Source organism: Trichechus manatus, unplaced genomic scaffold (assembly GCF_000243295.1).
Source record: "Trichechus manatus latirostris isolate Lorelei unplaced genomic scaffold, TriManLat1.0 scaffold00037, whole genome shotgun sequence".
NCBI classification, from domain to species: Eukaryota; Metazoa; Chordata; class Mammalia; order Sirenia; family Trichechidae; genus Trichechus; species Trichechus manatus.
Genome location: NW_004443973.1, coordinates 1,430,263 through 1,445,034, shown reverse-complemented (window position 1 = coordinate 1,445,034; position 14,772 = coordinate 1,430,263). Strand labels below are relative to the sequence as shown.

Below are 14,772 nucleotides of genomic sequence, written 5' to 3'. Positions count from 1 at the left end.
CCTCTAGGTTGACAGTGCTATCAATGCCACTTCAGTCAAGCTTCCCCTTTTCCGCAAAATTTCCCCTCCCTGCCTCACGCACCAATCAACCAGACAAATCCCGTCTAGAATTATAACCCGACTTCACTTTAAGAACAGGGTCGCTGGGAAATCGCACGCCAAAACCCGTCCTCCGGGTTTCCCGTCACCATGGCAACAAGACCAAGAAGGGGCGGGCTTCACAACTCCCTCCCTGCTGCGGCGCCGGCAGCAAAGGAGCAGGGCGCGGGCTGCGCAGCCACAGCGGTTCAGGTCCGGGTTGGAGCCGGATCCGGCGCAGATGGCCACGTCAACCTAACCCTACACTGCCCTTCCCGCCGCCTCGTCTACCAGGCCTGGGGCCGGTGCTCCCAACCCGCGTCCTCCACGCTTTTCCCACAATGCCCCGCACCAGGCCCCGCCCCGGCCCCGCCGTGCAGACCGGCGTGCGAGGAGCCAACGGGTCCTCGCCGTGCGCTGTCGCTGCGCCGCCGGTCCGGCTCGTCCTCCCACATCCCGATCGCGGCGGCCGGCCGGCCGAGGGTACGTGCTTCCCTCCCGCAGGCACTACCTGGGCTCGGCCGGGCAGGGCCCACCGCCTTGGATTGAGGATGCGGGAGTAGCTGCAGGATGCGACCCTGCAACACCGAGGTGGGCACGGGCAGGGAACCGGGGCTCTGCCGGAACCTACGGCGTCCTGGGCCCTTCGGCAAGGGAGGGGTGAAATAGATGTGTGCGTCTGAACCTCTAGCTCTACTCACCTCCCGCAGCCACTTTATTTTGTTCTCGCTCCTCATCTTCGTTATCCAAATTGTCTACACCACCTTCCTCTGCCCTTCAGTTCCCCGCTTTTTGCTCCAATTTCTCACTTTAACCTCACTTTCATAATCCGACCTGAGACTGCAGACGCCAGCAGCATTTGAAAGTTTCATTCCCATCTCCATCTTTCCCTCTCTCCGCATCCCATCCAGGAGTGGTGGCAGCTTGAGGGCTCCACATTGCATTTACCTGCAGTTTCCAATTGTCGGCTAAGTTCTGCGCCGGGCTGACCAGCCACACCCACCCTGACTGAGAGCAGTCTCTAAGCTAGGAGGACCATTTATTCCAAAGTGGTGATTGAGAATATATTCATTTTTTTTTTCTTCTTTTTGAGTCTCGATATTAATTTCTATCATATCTTACAAGATACGTATTTTGGGGCTCAAAAGAAGGGATTAGAATGATCTGAAGACCTTTCCCAGATAAGGAGAAAAATTTTAGGACTGAAGTTGTACGCTAGAGGAAAGGAGAAACAGAAATCCTAGGAAAGTTAGATTTTTCAAAGCACTAAGATCTTTAGAACCAAAGTATACAAGTTAAAATGTGACATGATGGAGATTCTTTTTACCCTACAGAGGTGAGCGTGTCTATAATTCCCTTTTCCTTTTTCTGTTTTTCTATTTTTGTTGATACCTAACAAACTTTGCAAAAAAATTGCACTGTTAACATTCAGTTATTATTCTACCATTTTTGTAAAATGCTCTCTCTTACACTTTCTGAGAAAAATTAGAAAAAGAAAATGGCATTCCATGTAAGTTACCTATTATTATAATTCAGTGCCATTTTTGGAAGGGTTACATGAAAAGTACAGCTCTTTGGAAAATCTTACACCCTGCGCTGCCTTGTAGTGCCCCGAAAGGACATTTCCTACAAGTAAAACTAATTAAAATGAAAACTGGACAGCCTTAAAGGGATAAAGAAGTAGTCAAAAAGGAGAAGATATTACCAAAAAAGACTACCCTGAAGCTGAGTAGAAAAAGGAAAGAAACATAGTTTTTTCCTATCCTTGTGTTCCGGTGTTGATCAGGGGCTTTTTCTGATTGTATAAGTTTTGTTTTTATTTTTAAATGTTCTACCTAGCTACAACAGTCACTGCCTTTTTTCTGCTATCTTCGGTGCTTTCACAAATCTAGCTGCTTGGAAGCAGTGAAGCATAGAGCCTGGGACACTCACCCTGATTTGCCATTTTATGGAGAGTGTATTATTGACTGTTATTTGATTAACAAATTTTGTTATTGCTATTTTGTTTGAAATGTATTTTAATTGCCTGGTTTCCTCTCTTTAGATTAACGTTTTTGGAGACAGTTTTGTAATGTTTGATTCACCCATGGAGTAGTGTGAACAGAAGTTCTCAGCCTTGTATACTGTATCAACTGGAACCAGTAGTGTGTCTTAATATTCACTAAAGTCAGAACTTGTGTAAGAACAAGAATGGGTGTCTGGTTATATAAAGGCGACTGTGTCAGAGACTTGAAAAAAATCATTGTCTGTGTTTTAATGGTGTATATGGCCATTTTAGTGGAAACGGATCAGGATTTTTATAGTTTACTAGGAGTATCCAAAACTGCAAGCAGTAGAGAAATAAGACAAGCTTTCAAGAAGTTGGCGTTGAAGTTACATCCTGATAAAAACCCGGTAGGTAACAATTTCTTTTTAAAACATATCTGAGTAATGTATTTTAGCAAGTTTTGATGTGTATTTAAATTATTTTAAATTAGTGATTCAAAATGCTTAAGAAAGTTGCAAGTCAAAAATCATAATTCAACTACTATGCTAGAAATAGAGCAAAATGTTCTAGTTTAGAACAGTGAGAAGGAATGTCAATACCTAAAATGCAATTCTGTCTTAATTTGTGACCTCATTGCCAAAATTTCTATTAAGGATATTAATCCTAAAACAGAAACAATAATGTCTGTGAACTAATTGGCATAGTTTACTTAGTAAAAAGTAGATTAAGATCAAGTATCCTAGAACAGTAAGAGAAAAATTATTTTTTTTTAGGACTTAGAGGACATGTGTTGCTAAAATGGCAGTAATGGCTAATACTAGCACGCTTGAATTTTTAGTATTTTCTCCCATGCACAAGTCCATAGATCAGAGTTAAAAAGTAGTATAAATTAAAACTTCAGTGTAGTCAAAATAGAGTAAATTATAAATATGTATTAATACTATAATCTTTCCAAAGTGAATTAGTTTTCATTTTTATGGTATTTTTATAATTTATTTTATTAATTTTTTCTTAACAAGGTTTGATACTCATCATTAGCAAGGAGAAAGACATGGTTGTGTTACGGTTTTTTATTTTTTAGTTAGAATTGTATAAATAGGATTATTTTATTTGGTTCCATAAAGCTAAGCAACAGAAACAATGTTTCTTTAAAAGCCTTGCTAGTTGGTAATCTTTTCCTAAGATCTACACTGTTATATTTAGGGTTTTGATTTTTTCGATCTTTTTTTTTAAATTTCAAAATATGTTTCCTTTTAAGTTTCCACATGAAAGACCTAAGACCTTCCTTATCCAAGCCCAGGCCCATTGCCGTTGAGTCAATTCTGACTCATAACCACCCTATTAAAAAACCCGTTGCTGTCGAGTTGATTCCGACTCATAGTGACCCTATAGGGCAGGGTGGGACTGCCCCGTAGAGTTTCCAAGGAGCACCTGGTGGATTTGAACTGCCAACTTTTTGGTTAGCAGCTGTAGCACTTAACCACTACGCTACCAGGGTTTCCAACTACCCTATAAGACTGAGTAAAACGGCCTCATAGGGTTTCCAAGGCTGTAAATCTTTACGGAAGCAGACTGCCATATCTTTCTCCCACAGAGTGCCTGGTGGGTACAAACCACTGACCTTTTCACTTAGCAGCCAAGCGCTTAACCACCCACTGGGCCACCAAAGCCCCTTTTGTTATCCAAGTCTTATTTAAGTGAAAAAATCCTTCAAGAAACCGATGCTATAAAAAAGCAAAGAGACCAAACCCACTGCTGTTGAGTGGATTCACTCATTTCTCTTAACAAATGAACATTTTCCAACCAGTTTTGAATTGTTCGTGTGATAATTAGTTCTTATTTAATTATCTGATGGATTGGGGCACATACCTTCGTTTAGTTAATCTGTTGATTTTGTCTCAAATAGAAAAAAGAATCTACAAATCTATTTCTTTGAAAATGTTTTAGGAGTAAAATAATATTTACAAAACTAAGAATTTGAAAATGTTCATTAATCAGTTTTTTCTGATACATTTCTTAGAAGGAATGTCTTACATTGTATGATCACATTTATTGACCTTTTGAAGAATCAGTTCTCATTTTCCTGTTATTATTCTTTTTTGAAAACTGTAGTTTCTTTGAAGTAGTTCTTTTTATTTCAACCCATGATAACTCATTTTATATTGTACTTCCCCTCCTATCTGGTATCTACCTGTTGCCATCGAGTTGGTTCTGACTTATGGCAACCACATGTGTTATGAAGTAGAACTGCTGTATAGGATTTTCTTGGGTGTGATCTTTATGGAAGCAGATCACCAGGCCTTTCTTCCTTGGCACAAGTGCATGAGTTTGAACCACTATCCTTTAGGTTAGCAGTGGAGCAGAAACCATTTGTCATACCTAAGGGCCTTACCTGGTATCTTTAATTAAATCTCAGGATTTAATTAAATCTACATTTAGGTTCTGAAGAGACTTGGATTGTGTATCTGAAACAACTGTCATATCTGATTTTTTTTTAATAGAATAATCCAAGTGCACACGGTGATTTTTTAAAAATAAACAGAGCATATGAAGTACTCAAAGATGAAGATCTGCGGAAAAAGTATGACAAGTATGGAGAAAAAGGACTTGCAGATAATCAAGGAGGAGGCCAGTATGAAAGCTGGAACTATTACCGTTATGATTTTGGTAAGATATGATTAGTACTTAGGAAATTTGTTTATTTTTTAATCTGAACGAGTTTAGAAAAGTTAATTTTGTTTCAGCATTTAGCTTACGTAGTTAATAAAATCACCTTGACCCTCCCTTTAAGATACCATGGGAGTGGAATACAGAAGGAAAGTAAGTCCTTATATAGGTATTATCTGTGTAGGTATGAAGGTGTTATTGATCATAATCTTGTTAAAAACTTTAAAATAAGGATTGCTGTTCAACTCAAGAAACTGTTTGCATTAGAAGTTAAATATTGAAGCCTCTTTTTTTTAGACAGTCATTTTTTCTAAGCCCTAATAGTGATCTCTTCAGTAGAAATGCTATTCTCATATAGAACCTTTATTAGTAAAGGTTCAAGGTGGTGACAGGAATAAGAAAGAAATAAGGCAAAAGAGGGAGGAAACAAAGACCAAGGGAGAGTGAAGGTAAACAGGAGCATCAAGGCAGGAAGCGAGCATACCAATATCGGTATTTCTCCTCATCATTAGTTAGCCTCAGAAGCAAGCTAAGGATTGAAGCATAGTTTTATATTTGACTAAATAAAATAAATATTGTAAACGTATATCTAGAAGTTTGTTTCTCAAGACTGTCTCGTCAAAATAGTGTTTTCAGGTAAATTTCCTACAGTTTGATAATCTGTATCAGGGGTTGGCAAACTACCTCTCACAGGTCATCTCTTGTAAATTTTTACTCCCCAGGATGTTCACAGTTTGATAGTCTATATCAGGGGTTGGCAAACTACATCTCACAGGTCAAATCCAGCCTGTTTTGGTAAATAAACTTAATGGAACACAACTACGCTTATTTGTGTATGTATTGTCTGTAGCTCCTCTTGAACTACAACGGCAGAGTTGAATAGTTGCTGCAGAGACCATATGTCCTGCAAAGCTTAAAATATTTACTGTCTGGCCTCTACAGAAAAAGTTTGCTGACCCCTGGTGTATAGCCATCATTAATATTATTTGGATAGGTTATATAATAATGAGAAATTTTTTCACAGTGGTGTTAATTATTATAATAAATAAAATTTGTATTTATAAGTTTGTCTCTACCTCTACAAATATTTGAATTATACGATTTTTAGTAATAGAAAATATTTTAAAGTGATACCACTTCTGCTAAAAAATGGTATAATCTGAAAACTGAATGAAGTCCGTAGTCTAGTTAACAGTATGGAACCAGTGTCAATTTCCTGGTTTTGATATTGAGCCACAGCTACTTAACATGTCATCATTGGAGGAAGCTGAGTAAAAGCTACACAGAAGTCTGTACTGTTTTTACAACTTTCTGTGAGTCTATAATTATTTCAAAATAATAAGTTTAAAACATATATAATAGAAATTTTCTTTGGAGGTGAATACCAAGATACCACCCAACACCTTTCACCTGTGACAGTGCGTATCAGGAAACTAGTATTATATGTTTAGATCGTTCTTCAAATGTATCACCAGTGGTATTGTTTACTTTGGCTTTTCTCTTTGCTATTTGTTGCAGATTCTTCAAGTCTGAGGTTTAGTATAGTAATCTAATTATAGGTTGATTAAGAGTCAAGAGTGAGTTATCTGTTTTTAGGTGAATCTTTAACCGATGGTGAAGTTTTCATTTTATAATTTTATGTGCTTTGAAAATTAGGTATATATGATGATGATCCTGAAATCATAACGTTGGATAGAAGAGAATTTGGTAAGTTTGGGGACATATGATTTTCTAAGATGAGTATAAGTCCAGTCTCTTTTCTAAAACTCTTGGGAACAAATGCATTTGATATTCAGAAATTTTTTTGGATTTTAGAAAGGTAATACGGTATGGTGGAGTCCTTTAGTGGTGCAAATGGTTAGTGTGCTCAGCTGCTAAAAGAAAAGTTGGAAGTTCAAGTCCACCCAGAGATGCCTCAAAAGAAAAGCTATTTACTTCCTAAAAATCAGCCATTGGAAAGCCTGTGGAGCACAGTTCTGCTCTGACACACGTAGGGTCACCATGGGTCAGAATCAGCTTGACAGCAACTGATGTTTAATGTGGTATATATTATATATTAAATAGCACTTCTAGCAGAATCTGAAGCAGTGTACCATAATAAGGACATTAATATTTCTGCAGTGAAATGCATTTTTATATATACTGAAAAAAGAGGAAAAACAATACATAGACTCATGTCATTTCAGGTCGGGTGTAGATGCCAGGTGAGCTTGCTGCAAACTTACAAAAAAAGTTTTAATTTCAGAGTTTTGGATAAGTATGTGGTTATTTTAGAAGCAGATTTAATTTGTGATTGGTGTGAAAATACAGTTCTACTGTAAAAATATAGTTGTATTTTCTGTTGCATTTTAGAAAATTACAAATATTGGAATAGATTCTTACACTTTCAAGCTTTGTACAACTATAATTAAAAACAACAGTATCCTAAAGTTTTATAGAAAAAGGCAGGGAAAGGTGGCAAGTACGGATAGTAGTATTAGTTTGTACTCATGTAAACATCACTTGAGCCTCTCTGGTGTGGGTTTTTCTATTACCATTTGTTTCTGTTAGTTTTTGGTTACGTAGTCTTGCCTTTTTGTATAACTTACAGATAATTGTAGAACTATTTTAAGGTTATGTGTGGTCTCCTCCTCCAGAGAGGAGTTACATTTTTCCTCTGGGTCACTGTCAATCTCAGATCAGCTTTATCCATACAGGGATTGAAATTATTCAAAGGCTGAGCTTTAGACCTTGAGAGAGCTGGTCACTTTCCAGTTCAACTTTATTTATAGGACCCTTCCTTAGATGTGCCCTGAACCCCATTTTTGGTCCTGTAGCCTCATGAGGTCCCTGGGTAGCATAAATGGTTAAGTGCTTGACTATTAGCCGAAAGGTTGGAGGTTTGAACCCCCTCCCCAGAGGCACCTTAGAAGACAAGCCAGGCAGTCTGCATCCAAAATGTCACAGCCTTGAAAACCCTACGGAGTGGTTCAACTCTGCACACATGGGGTCGCTATGGTCGGAATTGACTCCATGGCAACTGACAACAGCAGCAGCCTCATGAATCTCTTGGAAGTTCTGCTTAGCTTCCAGCCTCTCGACTGCGTCTTCTAGCATTGACAAACACTGGCTTTCTTGTTTCTGTATACATATGTATCTTGACCCCCTAGTTCTTCACTGCATTGATAACTCTGATGCTTTCAACAGAGGTGTTTCATATTTTGTCTAGTTTTCCTGTTGTTTGCAGTGGGAGAGTTCATCCAAATTACGTGATTCACCTTTGTCAGTAGTGGGACCCCAGAGTGTTCAACTTCAGTACAGAAGATAGTGTTTTGCACCTTTTCCAGTGAACATATTATCTTTATATATGTTACAATACAGTATTATATCAATATATCAGTTATTATAAACAAGTCATAGATAGTATTTCCAAAACAGAACATCTCACATTTGTATTGGTCATTCTAAATAGTACCTGCACTATACAGGTATCCTACTGAAGACAAGTTCAAGAAGTTAAAGAGGAGCTCAAAGCACCTGTGACTTTTCTTAACATTTGTCTTTGGCAACAGATATTAGCTGTTGTGATGTCTTACTATAATTTTAAAATGAATAAAGGTCATTTGTTTGCATCAGGTTATCTTAAAGATTATAATATATAATTTATTATTGATTAGACATGTGGTCTTCAAATCTGTTTCAGCAAATTTCTGTAATGTTTTTAATTGTCAAAAACCTTGATTTTATACTTTTCAAACAACGTAATTTTCCAAGGTAAATGTCTTAAGGGCAAAGGTTCTGTTTTATTCCCCACAACTCCCTTTACATGTTATCACATAACTCTCTTACTTGATTCTCTCAGATTTTAAGGCAGTTGTCAGAATTACTTGACTGACCACGTGCTTAACCAGTGCCACTTCTTTACGGCTTCACGGCCATATTTATCTTGGTGTTCAAGTATGGGCTTGAAAAAGTTTTAAAAAAGAACATTGTTTGACAGTTGAAATATTTTCTTTCTATAGAAAAAATTTTGTATAAAAAATGATAAAGGCAGGATGAAAGATTTATGACTGAGTATTTTTAATTCTGATCCCACCAAAAAGAAATTTTTTTTTTAAGCTAAAATATGCACATATCTTTAGTAAATAATTCTAAATTGGTTTGGTTTTCTGTATTTTAGATGCTGCTGTTAATTCTGGAGAACTGTGGTTTGTAAATTTTTACTCCCCAGGATGTTCACACTGCCATGATTTAGCTCCCACAGTATGTATTTTTTTCCATCTTGATTATTATTAAAGTTTTATTATTTCTAGTTGATCTGTTAAATTAAGTTTGATTTTGTTTTGTTTTTTAGTATACTGGGATTTTTTTTTCTATTGATATAACTGCTAGAAAGAATTATCAAATACTTTCAAATGTGTATGGTTTTTATTTCATTAAAAGTTTCCATATTAAGAATGTCTAGTTTGAATTTGGATACAACTCTGTTTGAGGAAAAATCAGAAAAAAGAACGAAGAAAAATGAAGAGACCCTGAGAATTATGTGGGATGCAATCAAAAGCAAAAATCTGCGAGTGATCGGAGTTCCAGAACGGGGAGAAAACAGAAGACACAGAGAGGATCAATGAAGAATTACTGACAGAAATCTTCCCCAATGTCATGAAAGATGAAAAGCTGACCATCCAGGAAGCTCAACGAACCCCATATAGGAATAGACCTCAAAAGAAAATCACCAAGGCATATCATAATCACACTTGCTAAAACCAAAGACAAAAAATTCTGAGAGCAGCTCAAGAAAAACAAAAAGTCACATACAGAGGAGAAACAATAAGACTAAGCTCAGACTGTTCGGCAGAAACCATGCAGGCAAGAAGGCAATGGGATGACATATATAAAACCTTGAAAGAAAAAAATTGCCAGCCAAGAATAATATATCCTGCAAAACTCTTCTTCAAATACAATGGTGAAATTAGGTCATTTCCAGATAAACAGAAATTAAGGGACTATGTAAAAACCAAACCAAACTTACGAGCTTTATTAAAGGAAGTCCTTCGATCTGAAAACAAACAGTATCAGACCACAAGCTGAATATAGGACATAGGATTGTACTAGCCAGATACCAACCTAGGAAATGAACTTTTAAGGACTATGCAAAACCAGAATTACAAAAGGGAACCAAAGAGGTTAATCTGTAAATGACAACAACATCAGAACAATAAAAGAGGGAAGAAACGGTGTAGATATAGAACCTTCTAATGGAGAGGAAGTCAAGTGATACCAAGTAATAATAGACTGGTTCATATCTAGGAAGATATGGGTAAATTTCAAGGTAACCACAAAGTTAACAAACCTACTCATCAAAATAAAGAAGAAAAACGTAAAAGTCTCAGTAAAAACAAAACCTACAAAACCAAATGAAAAGAAATCCTCAAACAAAAGGAACTCAGAACAGGAGAGTAAGAGGAACAAAACTGGAGGACATTATGCTGAGTGAAGTAAGTCAATCACAAAAGGATAAATATTGTATGAGACCTCTACTGTATAACTCATGTAAAAGTTTACATACAAAAAGAAACAATCTTTGTTGGTTACCAGGGATGGGAGGAGTTGGGGGGGGGGCAAAATAGATAAGTGATTACTTTGGTGAAGGGTAAGACAGTACACATTACTGGGGAAGCTGGCACATCTTGTACAAGGAAAGGTCATGGAAGCTCCATAGACACTTCCAAACTCCCTGAGGGACTGAATTGCCGGGCACAGGGCTGTGGGGACCATGGTCTCGGGGAACATCTAGCTCAGTTGGCATAACACAGTTTATAAAGATAATGTTCTGCATTCTCCCTTGGTAAGTAACGTCTGGGGTCTTAAAAACTTGTGAGCAGCCATCTAAGATACTTCACTGGTCTCACCCCTTTGGGAGGAAGGGAGAATGAAGAGAACAGGATACAAGGAAAAGATCAGTCCAAAGGACTAATGGACCACAGCTACCACGGCCTCCACCAAACTGAGTCCAGTACAGCTAGATGGTGCCCAGCTACCACCACTGACTGCTCTGACCAGGATCACAATAGAGGGTCCTGGACAGAGCTGGAAAAGGATGTAGAACAGAATTCTAACTCACAAAAAACGACCAGATTTGGTGGCCTGACAGACCGGAGAAACACTGAGAGTACGGCCGCCAGACACCCTTTTAGCTCAGTAGTGAAGCCCCTCCCGAAGTTCATCGTTCAGCAGGGATTGGACAGCCCTGTAAAACAAAACGGGACTTATGAGGCACAGCAGTCCAGGGACAAGGACTAGAAGGCAGGAGGGGACAGGAAAGCTGGTGATAGGGAACCCAAGGTTGAGAAGGGACAGTGTTGACATGTCATGGGGTTGTTAACCATTGTCATAGGGCAATATGTGTACTAACTGTTTAATGAGAAACTGTTTGTTCTTCAAACCTTCATCTAAGGGACAAAAGAATTATCTATATGAGATCGAATTCACAACAGCAACTCAAAAGGTTTGATGGGAAACCTAGGGGACAGTTGGAGTTGAAGATAATGGTGATGGAATATTTCGGAAAAGGATAGTGAGAATAGCAGCACAACTGGAAGAATGTGGTTGATGTCACTGAATTGTACATGTAGAAATTTTCAAAATGGTGTAATTTTGGCTATGTATGTTTTCACCAAAAAAAAGGTCCTCAAGGTCGAGAAGGGAGAGTGTTGACATGTCATGCGGTTGTTAACCGATGTCATAAAACAATATGTGTACTGACTGTTTAATGAGAAACTATTCTGTAAACCTTCATGTAAAGTACAAGAAAAAAATTTAAAAAAAAAAAGAATGTCTAGTTTGAAAGAGAAAGAAGGAAACCAAAGACTCAAAGAAGAAACTAGTCTGTAGAACTAGTAGTCTACACAAACAACTACATTGCCTACCTTGAGACTAGAAGAACTAGACAGTGCCCGCCTACCACTACCAACTGTTCCAACCAGGAACCTAATAGATGGTCTTGATAGAATGGGAGAAAAATGTAGAACAAAAGTCAGATTCCTAAAAAAGGCCAGACTTACTTGACTGGTAGAGACTAGATGAACCCCAGGACTGTCACTCTGAGGTACTTTTTAAACTCCCAGAGGTCCGCTTTCAGCCAAATGACAGGTTGGCCCGTAAAATAATATCACCCATGAGTACCGTGCTCCTCAAAATAGATGAGAAGCTAGGGTAGACAGGGAAGCTAGATTAATGGAAACAGAACAACCAAAATTGAAATAACAAGAATACTGACAAAGAATCAATGTCACGAAACAATATGTATAGAAATTATTAAATGAGAACCTAATTTCCTGTGTAAACTTTACCAAAAAACACAATATTAAATTTTTAAAAAAATGTATAGTTTGAAGAGTTTAAGGGAAAGAAAGTTATCAGGGGAACATATATGTTGCTTTTTCCTCACAGTGGAGAGACTTTGCTAAAGAAGTGGATGGATTACTTCGAATTGGAGCTGTTAACTGTGGTGATGATAGAATGCTTTGCCGAATGAAAGGAGTCAACAGTTATCCCAGCCTCTTCATTTTTAGGTCTGGAATGGTAAGGGATAATATTAGCATTTTTTTAATTTGTGAAACTTTATAACAAGTGAAATACTAGAAAAAACAATGTGTGAACTTGTAGAATGTTTTTATTTTTAAGTCTTATTTTAGGTGCTGTCATCAAGGCTCTAGTTAAACATTTTGAGGTATGTTATGAATGCTTTTAGATGCTATTACTTTGACTTTGCCTTGTTTCAGAATTAAATATTTGCCAGCTTCAATTTCCATCTTAAAAAGCATAATTTACCAATGTGAATACTTAAGGACTTACGAAGTATTTTACGGGTGTTGTCTCAATGAATATAAAGCTCTGATGTCTTTTTTTTTTTTCAGTGATGAAACTAAATGAAAACTACTGTACATAGTGTTGTTACAATGTTGCCCATGAAATCTGTACAGTCATATTCTTAGAGTATCATTTGGATGTATACTATACTATTGACAGATCTTACTGTATTATTCAAAATAATGCAGAAGCAAAAGTATTTGGTATTATTGTTAGTGAGCTTTAAAAAGAAAAAGTAAAAGATGTTTCTCTTTGTATTAAAAAAACAGGCTGCAGTGAAGTATCATGGTGACAGATCAAAGGAAGACTTAGTGAGTTTTGCCATGCAGCATGTTAGAAGCACGGTGACAGAATTATGGACAGGTAATTTTATTTTCTTGATATGCTGGATTTTCAGGAATACTTTGAAATCAATATTTTAAGTTTTCCAGTACCAATATTAAGATTTTGATCATAATAAAACCCAAAAAACTCATTGCCATCAAGTCGATTCCGACGCATAGCAACCCTATAGGACAGAGTAGAGCTGTCCTATAGGGTTTCCAAGGAGCACCTCATGGATTCGAACTGCCGACCGTTTGGTTAGCAGCCGTAGCTCTTAACCACTGCAGCACCGGTGTTTCCTTGATCATAGTAGTGACATTTTAAAATATCTTTTCCAAACTTCTTAAAGGGGAATTGTGTCATTGGCTCTGACCTGTGCTAAATGGTGGACATTTCACAAATGAATTATGTCTATACAGAAACTGAAACAATTAAGATGTGGAAAATGATATGAGATCGGCTTAGGTGGAAAAGTCAACTTTCAAAGTACATCTAAATGTTTAATAATACAAGGGTTTCATTGCTTCCATCAGTATATCAGGCAGTAAATTAATGCCTATCTAGTTTAATTTTAAAGTTTAAAAACTCTTGTAATCTTAGGCTTGTAATTCATCAAGTGACTTTAATTAGGTAATGTAACTGCTCTGAACTAACCATGAAATGACCTCGACAGTCTTCACAACTAAAAGGATGTTCATTTCATTCACTGAATACCAGTTATATCCCAGAAACTGTATTAAAATACTGGAGCTGCAGTGTTAAAATATATAATCCCTGCCTTTATCGATTTCATATTTTAGTGAAGGAGGCATTTGTAAACATTTAAAATGTAGTGTAGTAACTATTATGATAGAGGTGAGCTTAGGTAGTTAGGGAAGCATAAAGGACACAAAACAATCCAGTTGAGGAAAGGAAGGGTTAGAAAATACTTCTTTTAAAATAGGTCATATCCAATCTGTCTTGAAAATAAATAGTCTTAAGTGATCACTGTGTGTTTGGGGAACTGGCAATACATCTCCATGAGTTTAAAGATGACTAATGAGATAGCGTGGTATGGGGAGAAATAACGACTAGCTGAACAGGTAAACAAAGCCCAGATCATACGGGGCCTTGTTAGCCAGTTTGAATTTTTTTCTTAATGAAATAATAAAGATAAATTTTATATAAGAAAAGGGAGCCAGTGAGAAGGAATTTGACGTGCTCGAGGATTTTTAGAAAGTTAAACAGTAATACTCCGAGTGGATGGAAAGAGGGTGGAGATTAGAAGGCAAAAATCTTTTGAATAATGTTTCCATTATCAAGTAATAGATGATAAGAAATTTGCTTCATTTTCTTTTAAGGAAATTTTGTTAACTCCATACAAACTGCTTTTGCTGCTGGTATTGGCTGGCTGATCACTTTTTGTTCCAAAGGAGGAGGTAATTTTATTTGTTATTTTGTTGTGATGAAGAGACCATGACATTTAAATTTTAGGAGATTGTTTTTAAATGCTACTATATTGATTCCTCACTACTTTAAAATATAATTTATACCCAAGATTATAGTTTTTTATTTAATGACTATTTACCTTTTCCATTATTTTACATGTAAGTGGTTATAAAATTATTAATTTTTTAATGTATCAGTGGACAAGTTTATCAGCTTAACTGTGTGATAAATTGTACTTTCAGATAGCCATCCATCCATGTGTTTGGCAGATTGCAAAAATAATTGTTGACATATATAACCCCTCCAGAAATAATAATTTCAGAATTATGTACTTTGCCTCATACTTTTGCATATGAGAAATTAATACATTTGCCTCATAAAGTTATGTGTTTGAAGAAGACACCTTCCCATTTCTATGAACCTTAGTGAATTAAGTTGAA

The 14,772-nt window shown here is 37.0% G+C and overlaps 1 protein-coding gene across 3 annotated transcripts in view; it reads left to right on the top strand.

The window, feature by feature from the left end:
• Window positions 1–485: 485 nt before the first annotated feature.
• Window positions 486–14,772, top strand: part of DNAJC10 (DnaJ heat shock protein family (Hsp40) member C10) — a 49,102-nt gene continuing 34,815 nt past the window's right edge. Inside the window, exons 1-8 of one of the 3 annotated variants that reach the window (XR_002823953.1) lie at window positions 486–669; window positions 2,123–2,472; window positions 4,567–4,732; window positions 6,389–6,439; window positions 8,892–8,974; window positions 12,161–12,292; window positions 12,850–12,943; window positions 14,245–14,322. Coding sequence is in view for 2 of the 3 variants with exons in the window: in XM_023730505.1 (XP_023586273.1) it covers window positions 2,269–2,472; window positions 4,567–4,732; window positions 6,389–6,439; window positions 8,892–8,974; window positions 12,161–12,292; window positions 12,850–12,943; window positions 14,245–14,322 (808 nt within the window). In the remaining variant the exon portion in view is untranslated. Of the gene's footprint in view, window positions 670–744; window positions 2,473–4,566; window positions 4,733–6,388; window positions 6,440–8,891; window positions 8,975–12,160; window positions 12,293–12,849; window positions 12,944–14,244; window positions 14,323–14,772 lie in introns of those variants that run through there. The other 2 variants (XM_023730505.1, XM_023730506.1) reach the window with 2 other exon arrangements.